Here is a 21,391-nt window from a genome sequence, read left to right on the forward strand (position 1 = left end):
CTCTTCTATTGTAGCTGCAACATTCTTTTTCTTGTTCTCACTCCAAATGCATATTCAGGATTATATATACCCTGTGCTGAAATAATGTAAACTTCTGAGTCAAGGAAAGCTTCTCCACTATTAATTTTTCCAAACTGAAATGCACTTTTTGGGTGGGTGGGCTCATATTGCTTTTTCATAGTATAAGGAATAAAGTTATTTTCCACAAGAAAATGCAATTCTGATTTCACTAGCCATTTGATCATAAGTATCTGGTGGATAAGTGTCTCTGCTACTGCTATCTTCCAAGGCTTCCTGTATCAACAACTGATGGAGAACTCTTCTGGGATCAGCGTTATAATTTGCAGTTATTGGTATCTGCAGTAAGGGACTGGAAATGGGTCTTCTGTTGTCTTTGAAGAGTAAAAAAAGTATAATGAGGTTATTTTGTGACTGAACTGCTTGCCATCGATAGTTCTGTATTGTAAACATTCTTAATTTTTGTAAAAACAAAAACAAAACAAAAAACCCCACAAGACGACAGAAGGTGATTCCAGATGGGCGTTTATTGTCAGACTAGTTCTTCTCATGTATACAAGATTTTTGCAGTGTCTGTGCATCATCGTTAAATGCCAGATTATTTCCCCCCCTTTATATAATCTGAATTTACCCTTTCTGGGCAAAAACGGTTAAGTTAAAAAAAGTGTTGCCAGACAACAGCACTCTTCCACACTAGGGGTTGTAGTTCATATTAGTCATGTCCGTTCATGAGTTACTAGCTTGGGCCCATCAATTTCAATGGCTTATTGTGTGTTAAACTTAATTGGATACAAACCTAGGTGTTTAGAATGGAATTGCCACTCATAGTCTACATATTAATTTTTTACAGGGCATCAGTACACCACCATTATTCAATCATTCCTGTCTTGTATTTTCCCTGTGATCCTTCTGTCCCCCCCATCAAACCACAGAAAATCTGACATTTCTCAGAAGAAAAAGAGACTAATAGTCTTCACAGACTGCATATTCCTTTAGTGCTGATCTTCTGTCTTTTTAAAGGGGAGGGGTTTCAAAGCGGACTGTAATGTACCAGGCAAGCACAGCACAACGTCAGTGGGCACCAAGTAGAATGTCAGCAGACTGATTTTCTCCTACTCTCTTATCATTAAAACTTGGGGACATCCAATGAAGCTGAATGTTGGAAGATTCTGGAGAGATAAAAGAAAGTACTTCTCCACACAGGGAATAAACTCTGGAATTTGCTCCTACAGGATAGGGTTGCAATACACTGTACGTCCGGAATTTCCCAGACACAGCCAGGATTCGGCTATCGCAAACACTGACCAGGCGGCAATCACCGTAATGTCTGGGAAAATCCAGACGTATGTCGGAAGTGTAGATTTTGGCAAATTTCCTTTAAAAAAGCCCAAAAACTTCAAAAAAATAGATTTTGCAAAAAAACACAAAACTTTATCAACAACTTTCGTGTCCGGATTTTCACTTTTTGAAATATGGCAACCCTACTAGAAGAGGCAGTGATGGCCGCCAACCTGGATGCCTTTGAAAGAGGAATAGAAAAATTCAAGGAGGACAAGGCTGTCAATGGCTACTAGCCCAGATGTCTATGTCCAACTTCCACTATTTGAGACAGTGTGCTTCTGAATACCAGTTGCTGGAAACTGCAAGAGAGGAGAGTGTGCTATTGCACCCAGGTCCTGCTCACAGGCTTCCTATAGGCATCCGATTGACCACAGTGAGAACAAAGTGTTGGAGAAAATGGGCCACTGGTCTGATTCAGTAGACTCTCTTAACATTTTTATGTCAAAAGGGCACAGGGAAAGAGCTTGTGGGATCCAGCGTGTCATAAGCAACACATTTTCTTGAACATTGTGAGTTTAATCAAAGTCCTCCAAGAGTAATTCTGAGAGGACAAAGCGGGTGGTTCATTCAGCGTTGTCTCTGGGATTGTGAAACAGCGAAGAGAAACTAGATTTCTGCAAAGGAAGGGGAAACTGATGCATAAAATACACAGTTTAAATTAATAATCAAGCTACATAAATGCATGTGCCCCTCCATGATCTCTGGTAGGCGTACAGGAAAATGCTGAACCTGCAATATAGCTGCTTAATCAGTACCTGGCAAGGTGAAGAAGGGCTGCGCGGTGCCAGGGAATTAAACGGTTGCCAGCACAGGAAACAAGGCCCTTGAAATCAAGCCCACATCTCAGAACTTGTGTTATGATTAGCAAAGGACGCTTCATGTATTACACATGCAGCGTCACAGGCACTACCAAAACACGGGATTCACGTACAGATGTTTGGGCGAGAGCCTGCTTAATACATGTTACATGGCCTCCTCCCATTCAGGTTCTTCCTCACTTTACATGTTTTGCTATCAATTTTGGATTCTTTTGCCTGAAACTCACTACATGTATCCTCTCACTTGGCAAAATATAACAATAATATTCATGTCAATAATGCTCATGGGGCTAATTCTGTTAGACACTTTTCCTTTGTCAGCTCACCAGACAAAGAAAAACCTTAAGCCAGCCTGTGCGCAGTGTACTAAAATAAGCTGGGGAAGCTTTTTATCACCCAGAGGTGAGTATGATTGCCTGCTAATGCAGACAGAGCACACTGTAGCAAAAGGCACAGCTAGATGTGCTGGAAGAAAGGTTGACAACTGAGCTGATGGTTGCTGCCACTCTGTGCATGCATGCTCACATGGACCTGCACCTTGCAGTCCAGTTTCCTCAGTGACACCACGAGTCCCCAGCATATTGGAGAATTCCATCCAGCCATTCATGTTTCAGAAGGCCTCATTCTCTGAACTCAGAGAACTAGTATCCAGTGATATTTTTCTAGAAAAAGGTGCCGGAACTCACCATGAAGGCCTCCCTCATTCTCTTAGAATGGCAGTGTTGCCCATCTGACAGATGCCAGAACTGAGTTCTGGTGAGTTCTGGCTGAAAAAAGCCCTGTGTGTATCGCAAGCCAGCTTCTCCTGAGTAAGCACAGTAAAACATAGGAGACCTAAAGTGTACAGTGGAGCCTCGGTTGTCAAACGTAATCCGTTCTGGAAGACCATTTGACTTCCAAAACATTTGACAACCGAGGCGCAATGGGCATTTGGAGAATTCAATTGAAAGAAACTGAGAAATGTGCTTTGGCCTTACTAGAAAAATTAACCAATATACTGAAACTGACATAGGGACAAATAGAAGAAGACGCCTTCACCCCGGTATAGCTCCCCTTTATCACATACACAGCACGACAAGAATCCACCAACAGCATACGAATCAATGCGGCTAACCTGATCCAAAACACCCACCCACTCCACTCACACATGAAAACAAAGTTCACCACAGCCGATCACAAACAAACAACCACACCCTAGGCCATGGGTAGGGAAACTAAGGCCTGGGGGCTGGATCTGGCCCAATCGCCTTCTGAATCCGGCCCGCGGACGGTCTGGGAATCAGTGTGTTTTTACATGAGTAGAATGTGTCCTTTTATTTAAAATGCATCTCTGGGTTATTTGTGGGGCATAGGAAGACATTCATTTCCCCCAAAAAATCTAATCCGGCCCCGCACAAGGTCTGAGGGACAGTGGACCAGCCCCTTGCTGAAAACGTTTGCTGACCCCTGCCCTAGGCCAACTCCAACCTCTCTCACCACCAAAGGAACACAAGCAAATAGCAAAGAGAACCTGCACAAGCGACGCTGACACAAAACTCCACACATACATTAAGTAAAATAGAAACATCGCCACCCAACCCCACTCACCATTCCCCCCCTCCACCTCTTTCCCCCTTTTCTTCCTAATGTAACATTAATGTCTCAACAGATGAAACTGATCTGTAGAAAATGTAACTTGAAAGCGACATTACACATACGTTTGTAAACCAAGAAATCTTTAATAAAAATACATTAAAAAAGAAAAAGAAATGCACCTTGGAAACCATTCAACTTCCAAGGCGTGTTTGAAAACGGAAACAATTACTTCCGGGTTTTCAGCTTTTGAAAACTGAAACGTTCAGCTTCCGAAATGCTCGAAAACCAAGGTTCCACTCTATTTCTGTAGGAATGTATGGACAGGTTTGATCCTGTTTGCTTGTTCTGGTGCACAAGATGAAGCATTGTTTGGTTTCATTCCAGATCTCTGCTCCTGTTCATTTGTGAACCAAGAAATTATTTATTCCATGCTGTCATAATTCATATCACTAAATGTCATATTATTACAAATAGCACAGGTATGAGAAACTGTCCGGTGAGAAATTCGCTGCTTATGTGTTTGGGTGGTGGCGGCAGTGTGGCTAGGGATAAAGGTAGAGATTTAACTAGCACACTATTATTACCTCAATGACATGTTGCAGAATACACCTGCAGACACCCCCACCAGCCTGGAGAGGCCCTTTCACTATCAAAAAATCGTAAAATGCAAAAATAGGAAGAGCAATTTAACAGGGGCAGACGCAAAAGAAATAAAAATAGATACAATTGGAGTGTGTGACTCTTGAGTCAATGGTTCCTTCTTGTTTCTCACACAATTTCCCCCACACCAACCTTTAAAAGCCATTAAGCTGTGCAGAAATAAAATTGGTTGCCTGTGTACTGAAACACTCAAGAAAAGAGAGGAAAGGAAACCCCCCTCTTTTTTGTGTTTCTTGGTGGGTGCGGTCTTCAGTTTCTACTTGACCTATTTACTGAAAGCCAATTATATCTGCTCAGTGTGGGTTTGTTGTGTTCTCTCTCTCTCTCTCTCTCTCTCTCTCTCTCTCTCTCACACACACACACACACACACACACACACACACACAGGGTTTGAGTGTCAGCTGCAAATGAGGTCTCTCCAGCAACAGAAGGATGGGATTCTTTTGGATTCTCTTAAGGTTAGAGTGAAAGCATGTGACAGCGAGGGGCAGCAGACACAGAAGCTTTTGTATACCTCAAGAATCCCGAGGCAAAATTGGGCGAGGCAGAAAGTACAGACAGATCTCTGTTGGTAGACAAGGGGGCGATAAGATTGAAAAATTGAAGATAAAATCAGAATTTTACAGTCCCTTCACAATGGAAACCTACATTAGCCTTGGCTATATTTTAATGAAGAAGATATTTAAATTAAAACACAGAAGGCCCATTCTCCCGTCCATTTTGTAGGCAATAATTTGTCAAGGAGAGAGGTCACTGGAGGGAAAGCTGAAAAATCATGTTGCATGTTTCCCTTGCTGCTTCATTCCAAGTGGAGAAAAAATTCAGGGAAGAATGCCTGGCAGCTTTCAAAGGACATATTGGTTTCTGAATAGCCATGGCTACAACAACCACCTGCAAATCATTTGAGCCTTGTGGGTGCCCAAACAGTAACAGTAGGCCTTCAGAAGGATTGCCTTCAATGTGATTCATTCCCTCCATCATTTGGTACTTCAAGAACAATCCTATGTTGGGCTCCCAATGCTCACCCATCCCAGCCAGCATAGCCAGTGGTCAGGGATGATGGGAGCTGGGAGTCCAACAGCATTTGAAGGACCACAGTTTCCTCACCTTTCCTGTACATATAGTACATGCATTGAACTGCATCAAGTTACTCTTTTGTAACAAACACCAACAGATGGATTCAACTAAGTAGGTGCACTAGCAGGAGCAAGGGGACTTCCTCCCTCTTCCTATGGGCCCACCACTCAGCTCAGGGGGGCAGGGAATCCCCAGAAGAGTGCATGGGGGGGAGGGAGGAGAGAGTTGTGTCACATCTGCTGGAAGAGCATGCTGTTGCCTCCCTCCCTAGGCATCTAGTGGGTTCTTAGTGTGGCTTGAATTTATGAGAGATACAGTCTACTCTGGAAACTGGTGTGCATCACATATACAGTGGTACCTTGCTTTGCGAACTTAATCCGTTCCGGGAGTCCGCTCAACTCCTGAAACCGTTCAAAAACCAAGGTGTGGCTTCCAATTGGCCGCAGGAGCTTCCTGCACTCAAGCAGAAGCCACGTGGGATGTTCGGCTTCTGAAAAACACTCGCAAACTGGAACACTTACTTCTGGGTTTGTGGCGCCCAGGAGCCGATTTGTTCAACAGCTAAGCTGTTCAAGAACCAAGGTACCACTGTATTACTAAAACCTAGGGTAAACTTTTTTTTTCTTTTTACACAGGGTGGGGAGTACTGTTTTTACATAACACAAAATCCGACTAGCTTCATGTCCTAGATAAAATAAAAGCACAAGATTGAAGCAGCCCTATAAAGCAGCAACAGTTCTGCCATCCCAGGAGGCAAGTGGCCGTTTTTCCAACCTAAATTATAGCAGAAGGGAGAACAGCAACCGACAGTTTGACTGCACTGAATTTTGACATGCGTTCAGGTTTGTATTTCATTAGTATGTGGAGAGGGGACTGGAGCAACCTCTGCTTGAATTTATCCTCTGTTGATTTAAAGAGATCCTTTCAAAATAAAAGACTGCATCATTGACATTTTGCCCAGCGATAGCATTGGAGAGCATTAGGAGAGTCCAGGTTTTGCTTATCTGATCATCTCAGGTTCTACGGAGTAATACTTCTCTTTTCAAGCCACTTTCCAGTATTCATACGAGCACAACCTGCGATAGCATCTTTATTCTTACAATTGAGTAAAGATGGGCTTGGGCCTTTCATGGCAGAATTGTTTATTATTACAATGCTTGCTCAATGTGCCAGAGTCCTGTTCTGTCTCCAGGGGAAGGACTTGTCATCAATTTTCATTGTATTTTTCTATACCAACACCTGCACACTCAGCTCTTTAAAAACAAAAAACCGCTTCATCAACTATAACCCATGCTAAGATTTTTTTTTTTTAATTTACAGGAGAGTTTGAAAACAACTCAGATTGAATTTCTTGCTGTCTGAATCAATTCCACCTCTTTCTCCTCCTGCAAGCAGGATTACAGTCAGAGCTTTCATTAAGAGCTGAGACAAGGCAGGGGGTTCTGAGCTGAAGCAACCCTTCTCAGAAAATCCAAGGAGAGATTTCCCCTCCTTCCATAATTTATTTATTTTTAATGAGTCAGAAGCCAGCTAAAATTGAGCCCCATTCAATCACACTGATGTGAATGTGAGAAATTTAAGCACATGCCTAACCCTCTCATGGAAACAGATGGCACTTCAAATGGGGCTTCCGTTTACCTGGATTGTGCCCTGCTCTCTTTTAGAGTGTTGGCTGCAATTCGTGCATAAGAAATCAAGCAGTTATGGGGTCAATTCATGTTGCCATTGTGGCACGGGATCTGGATTTCATGTGGATTTGTCCCTGGTGCACTGATAATGACACTTACAAAAGTCACATGAGATGAATGGATCATGCGCTTTCTTCCAGCATCAGGACTGCAGTACAAATGTACCTTGGATCCTGAACACCTTGCGAGTCAAACGTTTTGGCTCCCAAACACCACAAACCTGGAAGTGAGTGTTCCCCTTTGTGAACATTCTTTGGAACATGAACGTTCAACACAGCTTCCAATTGGCTGCAGGAACTTCCTGCAGCCAATCAGAAACCTCACCTTGGTTCCCGAATGTTTTGGAAGTTGAACGGACTTCTGGAACGGATTCCGTTCGACTTCCGAGGTACCACTGTAGTTTCTGAAAGGCCAAATGAAATAACCCATCAACTCCCTTAAAAGTAATGACACTTTTATCTCTTCTAGTTGTATAGTTGAACCAGGAGAGATTGTTCGTGTATTTGAAGTACAGGATGCTGCTGAAACCTACTTGTATTTGCCATTTTCATCCAAGCCAGAAGCAGTACTTCTGTTGTTGAACAAATAACTGGATACAGTTATGAGCTGGTTGGGTCCAGGAAGTAGTAGGCGCTTCTGTGAGGGAGTAGTCCTAGCCTCTTTAACAGGGACAGTGATTGGACTGCTCGTGAAGAAACCTAACATAAGAACAGCCCTGCTGGATCAGGTCCATTTGGTCCACCATCCTGTTCTCACAGTGGCCAACCAGCGGTCCACGAGAAGCCCGCAAACTGGCTTCTGATTGTCTTGTCCTCCATGGATTTGTCCCGTCCTCTTTTGAAAGCATCACAGCCTCTTGTGGGAGCAAACTCCAAAGTTTATGCACAGTGTTTTCTCACCCGAATCTTCCAACATTCAGCTTCATTGGAAGTTCACAAGTTCTAGTGCAGAAGAAGATAAAACTCTTCTTTGTCCACTTTCGCCATGCCATATGCATAATTTTACACATTTGCATCATGCTGCCTCTCACTCACCTTTTCTCTAAAATACTCCCCCCCCCCCCCCCCCGATGCTATAACTTTACCTCATGGGGATATTCTGCATTCCCTTGATCATTTTGGTTGCCCTTTTCTGAAACTTTTCCATCTTTACAATACCTTTTCTGAGTTGAGGTCACCAGAACTATACAGTGTATTCCAATTGCGGTCCCACCATAGATTTATATAATGGCATTATGATATCTGCAGTTTTATTTTCAGTTTCTTTCCTAATTATCCCTAGCATGGAATTTGTCTTTTTCACAGTTGCTGCTGTCCTGATCTGGTCACTTACTGGCAGTTCGGACCCTATGAAAATATATGTGAAATAAACTTGGCCACCTCACTAACTCTAGATAAGTCTATGAACAAGTTTAAAAGCACAGGTCCCCAAAAGCAATCCTTGGGAAGGGGGACTCCACCTTCTAAACTCCTCCATTGGGAGACTTGTCCATTCATTCCTTCTTTCTGCTTCCTGCCACTTAACTAGTTCCTAATCCACAAAAGGACCTCTCCTCTTACTCCTTGACTGTAAGCTCGCTCAGGAATCTTTGGAGGCATAGCTTGTTTTAAACGTTTTAAAAGTCCAAGAACACTATGTCAACTGGATTGCCTCTACTTACTGTATATGTGCGTTACTTCTAGTAAGTTAGGGAGACAGAACTTACCCTTGCAGAAGCCATGCTGCTGCTACTGCTGCTTCAGCAAACCTTGTTCTTCTATAGGCTTGGTTATTTTGTTTAACAATACTATCCACCAGTCTTCCCAAACAGACTTTAGACTAACCAGCTTGTAATTCCAGACCACCAACCTACCAACCCAGATCACTTAATTGGTGTTACTTTGGCTATCTTTTCCAGATCTTAGGGACAAGTTACCTATATTTGTTAGCATATTAACAATTTCGCATTTGAGTTCCTTGACAATTCTTGAGTGGATGCCATCCAGTCCCAACAATTTGTTCACATTTATTTCGTCTATTAGGCCTTGAACTTCTTGCAAATGTTTAGGAACAAGGACCCAGCCTATTTATTAATTATTAAAGGTAAAGGTAAAGGTACCCCTGCCCGTACGGGCCAGTCTTGTCAGACTCTAGGGTTGTGTGCTCATCTCACTCTAGAGGCCGGGAGCCGGCGCCGTCCGCAGACACTTCCGGATCACGTGGCCAGTGTGACATCGCTGCTCTGGCGAGCCTGCACCAGAGCAGCACACGGAACGCTGTTTAGCTTCCCGCTATAAAGCGGTACCTATTTATCTACTTGCACTTTAATGGTGCTTTCGAACTGCTAGGTGGGCAGGAGCTGGGACCGAAAGACGGGAGCTCACCCCGCCGCGGGGATTCGAACCGCTGACCATACGATCGGCAAGTCCTAGGCACTGTGGTTTTACCCACAGCGCCACCCGCGCCCCCCATATTAATTATTACTATTATTATTAAGAGAGATGCAAAGAATTTAGTCAGCTTCTCTTCTCCTTGTCCTCCTTCAGCACACCTTTTACTCCCTTGTTATCCAAGGGTCCAAAGCCTCCCAAAATGGTCTCCTGCTACTAATGTATTTAAAATATTTTGTTGATGGCGGTCTTTATGTTTTTAACAATGGGCTCCTCAAATTCTCCTTTAGCATCCCTTATTGCCAGCTTGCTTATTTATTTATTTTGGCCAGAGTTCATGTTCCTTTACCTTCCTCCTCATTTGGACAAGACTTACCTCTAAGAGCTTCTTTGATTCTGCACATCAAATACACTGGCATCTTCTTGGTCCTGGTGGTAACCTATCCTGGACTTAGCAGATGTAAACAACTGTAGGCCAGTCGCTAACATTCCCTTTCCTGGTCAAGGGGGTTGAGCTGGATGTCAGGTACTTGGGAACCCCATGCAAGGGATTTTGACTGGCATAACGATCTCATATGATTGACCAGCCATCTACCTGTCACAGATTTGGTCCGTGAGGCTAATACAGATAAGGATCTGGTCCATGGAGCCCAAAAAGGTGCCCCACCCATGTCTTAATACAAATATTTGACTTAAGAGTTCATTTTGGCTAATCTCTCAAGTCGATTACTGCAGGACGCTCTATATTGAGCTGCATTTCCAAAACATTCAGAAGCTTGTAGTACTGAATGCCCAATTGAAAGTGCCAGTGATGCCCTTCAACACCCTTCAAAGACTTGCAGGGGGAACTATGTACCCTAAGGTGCACTTCCTCCCATATGCACCCCTCCATGTCCCCTCCAATCCATAGGAAAGGTGCTGCTTGCATCTCCCATCTTTTACCGAGGTGAAAACTAGAAGAACTCAAGAGCAGCTATTATTAACACACAGAACGAGAGGATTTGATTTAAGCATTTTATTAAAAATTGTACCAGTTATGGGGAAAGAATCCAAGACGAATTTCAAATATATTTAAAAGCACCAAAACAGAGAAAAGCCAGAGCTAAATATATTGCAAAGGTACCAAAAACTAAAAGGGGGGGGGGAGAGGATCTCCTCTAAAGTTGCCACAGGTCAAGGCAGAAGAGTCCTGAAGGCACACAACCAGGATAGACAAAATGCTACATTCTCGCTGGGTCTCTGACTATGGAAAGGAGGTTTGTGTGCTTCAGGACCAGCTTTGCCAAGGATCTGGCTGGAGAGCCATCTTGCAAGCTGGGAGGATCGAAGGGGAGACAGCATGAGTGAATTATATGCTAAAACTAATTTTAATTTTAGAAAGGTTACCTGCTTTCCCAGTGCAATTGGCTATTGTCAAGTTAACTTCTTTCTATGGAGAGTACAAGAGTCCAGTGCGGGAGCAACACACACTTCTCTTTCTATAACACTCCTGAAAGAATCGTGGAGCATATCTAAATCCCTTTTTTAAAAAATCTGCAATTGGAAAGGGAGAGGATTGCAAAAGAAAAAAAAGAAAAAGGCACAATAACCAAATTCAAACTTCACCTGGAGGTTACACCATTATAGTAACAGGATTTTCTAAAACCCCGAAGAAGGCTGATGCTACGGTTAGGAACGCAACTTTTCAAAACATTTGACTTATATTTGGTCTTCTTCACATCGCTTGACCAGACTATCTGTCTGAAGAGGGGAGAGAAATAGTATAGCCTTCTTTAATGGATATTACATCAATGTGATGAATATGGTGTCAAGGAGTTGGAAAGGGGAGGCACAGTGGGCATGTAGCCTTCTTTACAGGGGACAGTCCTTCATTCTTTATTTGTTCTTCATCCCTGTATGACAAACTAGACCTGCCTATTTCTTCTTTGGCCAAGACGTTCTGGACAGCTTGGCTTTAAGTGGCTCTTGTGAAGTTGAACAAGATCATAAGAGTAAGAATAAAAAGCACCTTGCACTTTGAAAAGTCATCTAAAAAATGTTGTGTAACAGTTGCCTTCCGGGTTGTGTATGCCTATATCTGACTCCTTGAAGCTCTTCAGAAGAAAAAAACATACAGAAGAAATCATTAGGGGTTTTTTTTTTTATAGAAAAAGCATTGTACACGCAATAATTTTCATAACACCATTTTAAACCATCTAAACAATTCAATCCCCTTAGCACCCTTAAGTTGCCTCCCCCATCCCACACCCCGCTTTACTCAAAGGCTTCAAATAGACAAAAGCCCTCCTCATGAACACAGGAAATGGCTTCCATAATCTCCAGTGCCCCCTCCTGAGACACAGGCCCCACCCAGAGACAGTTAGTTGCACTTAAGACCCATCGAAATCAATGGGAAAATTTAGGCCTGAGTTACTGATGTTCACTTGCTTTCAGCAGAGCTTCATTTAAGCACAACCAACCTTCACTCAGATTTTAATTTGGAAGATGCCAAGTTCCAAAATTAATTTCAAAGGAAAAGTGTTTCTTATACAAGTGTGTGTTTGTGTCTGTGCAGGCAGAGGGGAGGGTTGCCAATATTTGAACTAGCCTCTGTAGCTGCGCCTTTCAACAGCAGCTTGGTTGGAATGGAATAACAAACAGGGTACGGCTTTTTACAACATGGAAATGAACACCAAACCCCCTTCTAAGCCCAGCAAGTCAAGCTGCTGATAGAGGTCCAGGGCAGCAAGGCACTTGAAACAGGAGCAACCGTATCTCAAGCAGAGGGACAGAAGAACTTTAGAGACTACATTTTATTTATACACATAAACAATTATATTCCAGAACGTTTCGTGTTTGGGATATTTCCCCAAAGGGGCTTAATCTGCAAATGGGTTGTTGAGATATTGCAAATGGCTTGTTGGCAACAGGGTTTTGTTTTCATTTATTGGATTTTTCTCCAGAGAGAGGGCAGGAGAGACAGGCTGGCATTTAGATGCTGACAACATAGTGTGGCTGCTGCATAAAACTTGCATGCATGAGGAGCACCAAATCCACAATAAACACTCATCTGGAGACACCCTTGGCCTGTTTTCTCCCGATACTTACAGCTAAGAACTAGAACTTTGTACCAGTTCTGAGCCCATGTACAAATGAGACTGAATGACCGCAAGCACTCTTTCCGTCAGAGGTGGGGAAACTGTGACCTACTAGATGTCGCAGGATTACAACTCCCACAATCCCTGCCCACTGCACATGCTGTCTGATGGACACTGCAGTCTAGCAATATCTAGAGGGCCACAGGTTCCCAGTCTGTGCTTTATATGCTGAAAGAGTCCTTGGACAGCTCACTAAGAACTTCTTTTTGATGCATTTCCCCCCTGCTAGCTAAAGAATCAGAAGCAATCTTTTATTATTTTTAATGGCCGTATTAAGCAGTTTTGGATTATAATCACAGGAATGACAACCCGGGTTGCCAACTGATGGGGTGGGGAGCATTCAGACTTTAACATTTCAGAGCAGCTAGATGTGCAGAAACCAGCAAATTATGACATGGGCTGTCGGCAGCTAAATCCTGCAAATCAAGCAGCTTTTGGTGGCACACCAACAAGCTGAGAAGCTGGCACCCCTATCAACCTCCCCCCCCCCCCCCAGCTATGAAATAGATGAGCTGTAGCTAAGGCACGTGAGCCCTCAACTGAGAAGGATGGCTCAAAAGGAGAGCGGCTCACAAACGTCGCACCTTGAGAACATATCTAGGTTTTCAAAGGTAAATTTCTGAGGATTTGCTGAAGTGCTCTGAAGGAGCCGCAGAGATACTGACGTGACATGGGGCACAATCCCCTGCCGACTTACTAAGTAAGTCCTACAAAGCTCAGTAGGATTTACTCAGTCAGGTGTGCCACGGGACTGCGCCTTCAGCTCACTTCGGACTTTAGCAGCTACTTTGAGAACACACTTTCATCTGCAACTAATACAAAGCAATTCAGATGCAACAAGCTTGCCAATAAAGGAAAGCCCTCCATCCCATTCGAATAAATTGCTGGCGGAATCTGCCAGCGAATGGTATCTTCCACCAGAACAATCCTCAGGCCTGCTTTGCGTATTTCTAGCTCCACTACTGAGTTTATCACCCACAGTGGAAGCAGCCACTGTCAGCAGGGTGGAGGCACGTAGCTGACCTCCCATTCCCAGTGGTGCAGTGGGCACATTGCCAGTGCACTGGCGTGAGTGTCGGATTGGCGTTTGCACAGTGCTGACCTTGTTGCTGCATATTGCCCCCTGCTCCGTTCTTGTAAACTGCAGCGACATTCTTAACGGGAGGTCAGGTAAGCTCTGCCCACTGCTAATATGCGGAACTCAAATCATTTAAAAATATGACATAATGGGAGAATGAGCAAGAATGCCCGCTTTCAGAACACAAAACTGGGCGGGTTAGGAGATAATAAAACAACACCCAGGATGGCTATCCCCACATGTCATCATTAACATGCTTGCTCTGCAAAGGGTATTAAAATCCATGCCAGAAAAAGCGGTGTGTTTGGATCGCCAGGATACCACCCAGAAACCTACCCAATGCCTTTAAATCACCTGATGCACCTGGTGATAAGGCAGCAGCCCAATCCCAAGGCATTTTTTAACTCCAGGCCTGCACAGCTGTTCCTTGCTCACCAGCACTTGCTGGTCAAGCTGGCTGCCCCATTTCCCCGAATGGGCTGGCCCTGCAGTGATTTCTTCCTTCCACCCAAATCCCTGCTCCCTGGACGGCGGGTGTGTGATACAGGTGCATGGTAGAAGAGTAGCTGGCAGCACACACAGGCACGTTCAGGTGGGCAAAGTCTCTACAGATGCATTTGGATTTTTTAAAAAAGGGCATAGGGAGGCACGTGGTCACAGGAACAACCCCTCGTATTTCTAGGTAGGGCTGGGAAACCCCAGAGAACCAATCAGTGTAGACAAAGCTAAGCTGAAAGGGCCAATGGGCTGTGTCAGCAGAAGACACCTTCCCATGTTCCAGAATGCAATTTGGCAATCTGTGACTACAATGTGGAGTAGCAAATATATAAACTGGTTTCATTTGTGGTGCTTATAGCATTTTCTCCATTGAGTATACACTTACTCTGCTTATGGCTGGTGGGCAAATTTCTATTAAGCCCCGCCATAAGTCTTTGTTCAGTGGCATTGATACTTCCAACTTTATGCTCAAGGTTCTCCCAACCATTGTGCATGTCAAATTCCATGAAGCACATTCGACCTGTTGTGCCAGGTTCAGAATGTGCGATTAATGCCATCCCCGGCCCCCTTCCACAGGGCAGCATTGTCCAAGTGGGCTTGAAGCCAGCTATTGCTGTGAATCAGGGGCTATGTATGTGCTTATTTGTGCAAAGTACTTATTAATGTGAATCAATACCGGCTCGCAGTTCCTTTTGAACAGCATCTTGGTGCTTTATCTAACTCAGGCTTTATCGCCATGCCAAAACAGCCCTTATTCATACTCCACATGGAGCAAAACAAGACCAGTAGCCAATCTGAGGAAAAAGCAAAGCTACAGGCATGGCCTCCTATGCAGGCAGGCACTGGATTACCCTTCCTGCTCCCTTATTCTAGCAGCTGATATGGACAAAGCTCGCAAGCGGCAGAGAGGCTGGAAGAGCAGGAAAGCCTTGCTTCAGGGCCAGCATGCAAAACGAGAGAGTTCCATCCTTCAGGAACACAGACAAGAACTTGCTGCCAACAGGCTGCTTAGGTTGGCAGGGGAAGACAGGCAGGCCTGGTACAATGGGAAAAATAAAAAGGCCATGGAACATAGAGAAACCTCAGAAACCGACATAAAAACGGTAGCGGGGCATCTGTAGCCACAGAAGTTGTGCAGCAGAGCACTGCTAGCACCGAGACCATCAGCACTTTGTGAAAAGCCGGTCTTCCCAAGGGCTGCTCTTTTTATCTGAAGACCATTTCCCCTCCTCTCTCCCTACCTTGCCCTAATTCTTGGCAGCTGGAAACTACCTTAGGCAGTGCAGTTTGTTATGATTTCTGTCTCAGTTTCCAAGAATTGCAGCAAAAGCACTATTACTGGCTTTAAAACATCCAAGGAAAGTTTGAAAAGGACTGACAAAGAAAGAACAGAAAATGAGAAAGAGATAGAAAAGGAAAAGATGCCCAGAATTATTATTATTTAAATCCTCTTTTCTGAGGATGCTTCCAGATGGGGACTTAATTTGCAAGTAGGCCCTGGAGATACCACAAATGGGTAGTCAACAATCGGGTTCTTTCTCCTTACTGGATTTGACCCCCCCCCCCCGAAAGGGTAAATCCGGATTATATTTTGGCAGCTGGGGGCAGGGGGCAGTGAGGGAATATGAGCTGGTGTTTCGTTGCCAATGACATTGTGTGGATGCTGCCTACAAAGTTGGATGCATGACAGTACCAAATCCACAATAAACCCCTGCCTGGAAGCACTTTTAGTCAAGGACAAATATGCTGGTGAAGGGTGTGCAGAATGCAACTTAAAATAGTAATAATAATGTCAGATTCACCTTAAAACTTGTGCTTGAAAAAGTGGGCACATGTATGAAATAAATCAATGGCTTTATGGAAACATGCATAAAAATACTTTAAAAGGTACAGTGGTACCTCGCAAGACGAATGCCTCGCAAGACAAAAAACTCGCTAGACGAAAGGGTTTTTTGTTTTTTGAGCTGCTTCGCAAGACGATTTTCCCTATGGGCTTGCTTCGCAAGACGGAAACGTCTTGCAAGTTTGTTTCCTTTTTCTTAACACCGTTAATACAGTTGTGACTTGACTTCGAGGAGCAACTCATAGAACGCGGTGTGGTAGCCTTTTTTGAGGTTTTTAAAGACTTTGGTGATTTTTGAAGCTTTTCCAAAACTTTCCCAACACCGTGCTTCGCAAGACGAAAAAATCGCAAGACGACAAAACTCGCGGAACGAATTAATTTCGTCTTGCGAGGTACCACTGTACAAATTTCACTATCTTCCAAACAGTCCAATGGTGATAGCTACCACTCCAAAACTCTGACATTCACAAATGTCTAACTATTTACCTGTCTAACACCCCAATGCTACCACCACATTCATCGCAAACAACTGCACCAGTTCTGTTCTGTCACATGTTATGGCAGTGGGGCAGGGCTGGCTTGGGAACCAGTGGATCCTAGGCCATCTTAGCCCTGTTCCCTCTCCTGGGAGTTTCCTGGGGACTGCCACCAGCAGGCATATCACCTGCAGAAGAGAAGCTCTGTGCTAGAGAGCGATGCTGGCAACACTCTGCAAGTGGAGGCCACATGCCCAGTCTGCCTCTTCCTCCCAGTCCAGGGCAATGGAGGTTGGAAATTCAGCCTCACAGCCTGAAATATTGACTTGAGAGAAAACAGAGGGGTCCTCAAATGCACAACAGAGTACAAACGTATGCCCTCCTGCATTTCACAGATAGCAATAGTACTCCTTGCACTGAAGACCACTGGGAAAATCCTTCTCCAGTGCTGTACAAATGCAGGGGCAGTGTGAGCAATGAATGGTTACACATTTACACACTTGAGCACTCACTCCTCCCAAAGATTACACTTCTAGACACTTGGAGAACACAGCTGACTCCCGGAGAGGGCAACCCCAGCATGTCACAATAACAAAATGTTAATACGGCATCACAAGGCGGTTAAAATATGTACACTATCCAGAAACAGAGACCAGAAAAAACAGACCAGCTAAAGTATACAAACGAAACATGATAGAGCTGCAGAACTCATAGGGAATACCCATAACAAGTCAAGTCTTTCTAGCCTGTGCAGTTGAGTTTAATATTTTAAAAGAGCCTAAGGACAGTGGAGGCAGCAAATGTGGAACTCCTCATTTTCTATTACCATCTCTTAAGTAGCAGCTTTTACTGTTCTCCAGGAAATGAGAAGCTGAAATTCCTTGTAGGCTCCCAAGATCGTCGCTCAGGAATGACGTTTGCGTCCTTATATATTCAAGATAGGATGGAGCCCCTGTCTGCTTTCATCATACAAAGCAGCCCAAGCTGCAGGCCTTGTTTCTCGGTCACACTTTTTAATATTTATGTATTGATTATTATAATTGTTCAGTGTTAACCAACAGCCAATACTGACAATAATAATAGTAATTAACACATGAAGGGTTCTATCCAATGAAGTCATCCTTTGAAGAGGAGTTCCTGTCCCTCTCCACCTCCTATAGTTGGGGGTTCCAGGTAGTTAGAGGAACCCCAGAACAAATTTGGGGGAGAGAGCATGAGGAGAGGAGGAACTGTTGAGCAAGTGGAAGCCCTCGCGCTATCAGGACAATTTGTTGGATGCAATAAAATATTATTTATTACTCAACAATAATAATTCTGTATCAATATTAACTAAAGACGCCCATCCTTTGTTCTACATAATCCGTTGTTCCATATTGCTCAAATACTGTGTATTATTCAGATTCAAAGCCAATAAGAACTCTCATGACATTTATTTTTTGCTAGCCAATATTCACTCATGGCAACCTCCAATACTGCTGGCAAATGGGGATATATCAAATGGACTTTAGGCATTAGCTCTGTAACACATGGGAAAGGAATTAGTTTTATTGATCAGGAAAAGCTGCGAAAGGGGTTGCCAAAAATGAAACTAGATGAGTCCTTAAAAAAGAAGATATAATCCACCGACACCATCACTAACTCCATAGGCCATTATAGGTTGCGCAATCTCATTCAGCAACTGATTTTGCCAGGGAGTTACTCTGAGAAGCATAACTCCCTGAGTATGCATATATTTATATGGCCGAAAGCCCAAACTTGACCTCCCAAAGGAGTCTGCCAACAAAGTCTCATCGTCACAACCACACCTCCTAAATGATCCATTTTCACATCGTGATGAACTATTAGAGACTCTCCAGGGTCTGGAATGGGTCCAGGGAGACCACTTTCCAACAGGCTGAAAACAGTCCTTTGAGCTGTAAGCTACCACGTCATCCTGGAAAACGCTGAGAAATAATCTAACAAGAAATAGTTGCACTGATTCGTGCAAATGTTGCAAGGTCAGCTTCACGAGAGCATGAGGCAGCAAAGGCAGAGGGGAATATGAAGTAGACTTAAGGCCTGCAAGAGGCGGGGGGGGGGGGGGGGAGGAAACTCTCTCTCCCCATGCCCTGCTTTCTCCCCCAAAGGAAAAGTTGAAAAATTAGAAATTTGGGATGACAGCGAATCAAAAACCCTTGTGACATAAATTTTCTTTCACAACAAGTGAACTGCTTTTAAAAGCAGCCTTTAAAAATCATACTGACACAGTCAATTAATTCAGTTTTTATTTTCTTAGATCCGATATATTAGAAGTAAGTAGAGTTAGCAAGGATATAATTGCTATTAATCTGGGCTGGATCACCAAATGAGGAACACTCTTAGATGTTAGCAAAGAGACCTCTAAATGCTGCAGAATGCAGAACATCTTCAGCGATTTGCTGCAGGAGTTCTGCCAAATATCTGATATATTGTTTCTGCAGTATTGTGGAAAGGTTTTTTTGTGTGTGTGTGGAAAAGAGACCCTCTGACTTTTTAGTTGCATAAGATTGAAAATGTCACAAGTCCCAAACTTGCCCTGGAGTACCAAACTAGTTTCATAGCTATGTATCAAGGTCTCTCTCTCTAAGTCCTGGTAATATCCCCCGCCCCAAGTTCACTGTGATGTTTCTGTAGTCCATGAATAATATATTTGTTAAAATGGGTAGGAGTCAACTAAGTAGGTGCGCTAGTGGGAGCTAGTGGAGGGAGGGGAAAGTCCCACTGCACCCCCAAGACCCTCTCAAACTGGCTCGGGGGGGGGGGGGTGCCAGGAGAACTCCAGAACAGTTTGCGCAGCGACGGGAAGGAATGTCTTTCCATTGGGCAAGCTGAAATTGCATGTGCTGATGGACCGACTGGAAGATTGTGATGGCGAACTTCTCCCATCATTTTTACTCCTATTTTTCCCAACTCACAAAAATAAAGATAGGTATCTTAGAGGCAGTAGCTTGCAGCTCCACCTCTAACACTGGATATATTTGAATAAGATTAAGGCAATGATGCTTAAAATTTTCATAAATATATGATACAGCGCAATTTTATCTGCTGGGTTAAACACAATACACTTTTGTGTTCTCAAAGTAGTGCAGTTAGTACTTTAAATGAGAAGGTGTTGCTTATTTTTCGATTTCCCCCCCAAAATAAAAGATGGGAGGGGGACCCAGCTTCATGGCTTCGTGAATTCCAGAGAAGGTATATTTCCAGTCAAGCTTTGCTCCTTTTTTTTAAACCAGTGTCTTCCAGCAATAAAATGTAAGGATTCAATATTCCCCAGCTGTACATGTATGCCATTTCATAGTTATTCCTGAACAGAATATTTTTTTTTTTTAAAAAAAAGTTTCCCGAAACAAGTGTGCCTCATTTGTAAAATACCCCAAATCGTTGTGACTCATCGTCCCTAAATTCTAACCGGCAAGCAATGTTGCAAAATGCTGCATGCGCCCATCACTGGCTAAAACCAAAGCTTCCCTATACCAGCCCCTTCCTTGCTCGCTTGCTTCTTGAGTGAAAGCCACACACATTTGATTGGAGGATTGTTCTTCAACAGTGTTGGACCAAAGCTTCCCACCTCAGAGGACAGGAAGCCACGGAGAGAGAAAGCAAGTCCTTTGTACAAGTGTCCTCAGTTTCACAGGAGCCTCACATCTGTCTAGTGGCATACACATGACTGCCCTGGATTTGTTCAGTGCTCCCAGAAGACTGGATGGGACCCGAAGAAGCAGGGTAGCTCTCACCTCCGACCCGCATGGTGTCTGTTGGCCTCCATGTTCAACGCCACGTTATGGAGGAAAAGGAGGATCTGCCACCAGACCTGGTTTCGGTTCTGCTGGTGCTGTAAAAAGGGGAAAGGGTCTAAACAACGATTACTCATATTAAACTCGCCGCCCAAGTTTCCAGTGAAAACTCCAGTTATGCTTTCAAGGGCAGGCCCAAAATGTGAAAGAGGGAGAAGAAGAAGAAGAAGAAGAAGAAGAAGAAGAAGAAGAAGAAGAAGAAGAAGAAGAAAGAGAGAGAGAGGGGGGGGGGAGGTGTAGATCCTCCAGGAATCACTGTAGCTCCAACATTGTAAAAAAGAAAAGAGCAGACCCTTTATGTATTGTGCACAAAAGGATTAAGGTTTTTTCTTCTCCTCCTCCTTTCTGCAGGATTCTGCAGAGTTTAGCCAAGTGCTGTTTTTAATCAGATTGGCTTCTGAGCCACTCAAAGCCCCAGCTGCAAGAACAAACAACTTCTTTCCCCTCCTTTTTTTTTTAAAAAAAGGAGGGTGCCCCTCTCCCCACCCCCAAAACATAGGAGAAAGAGAAGGGGGGAAAGAGGGTAGGGAGGGAGAGAGAAGTGTAGCTGGTGATCCATCTGTAAATGATTTGACACCGTGAAGGTCAAAGGGTTAATCTTCAATTTAAACCACACTGCTGAGACAGCAAAACTGATTTTATCCAGTACAAGAAAACACACTCCTATGCGCGCTCTCTCCCCACCCCCCCATGCTTTGCTTCCCAGCATCTCCAAGATAATACTGCCCCTTTTTATAGCTCCTTTTGACAGTAAGCCATAAATAATCAGTCTTGGAGCCCTTTCCTACTGACTGGAGCCAATTAAACCTTAAGCAAGAACACACTTGAAAACAAAAACAGGGGGGGGGGAACCTAGGGGTTATTTCAGGTCCCATTATCAAGCAGCAAATGTAGAAAATTGGTTTGGGGTGGTGGCGGGGAGGGAGAACCTGAAACCTTATGCTGCTACCTTTGGACAAGAGCACCCGGCCACTCAACTCCTGTCAAATGCCGTAATCAGG

At 43.9% G+C, this 21,391-nt stretch overlaps 1 protein-coding gene across 5 annotated transcripts in view; it reads right to left on the reverse strand.

Moving 5' to 3' along the window:
- BMF (Bcl2 modifying factor) overlaps positions 1-21,391 on the reverse strand; it is a 79,609-nt gene that overhangs the window by 25,243 nt on the left and 32,975 nt on the right. Inside the window, exon 5 of one of the 5 annotated variants that reach the window (XM_028722343.2) lies at positions 10,547-20,428. The exons of the other annotated variants lie outside the window; for them this stretch is intronic. Coding sequence (XP_028578176.2) covers positions 20,327-20,428 — 102 coding nt within the window. The 3' untranslated portion in view covers positions 10,547-20,326. Of the gene's footprint in view, positions 1-10,546; positions 20,429-21,391 lie in introns of those variants that run through there. 5 annotated transcript variants of the gene reach the window in all.

Source organism: Podarcis muralis, chromosome 1 (genome assembly GCF_964188315.1).
Source record: "Podarcis muralis chromosome 1, rPodMur119.hap1.1, whole genome shotgun sequence".
Classification (NCBI taxonomy): Eukaryota; Metazoa; Chordata; class Lepidosauria; order Squamata; family Lacertidae; genus Podarcis; species Podarcis muralis.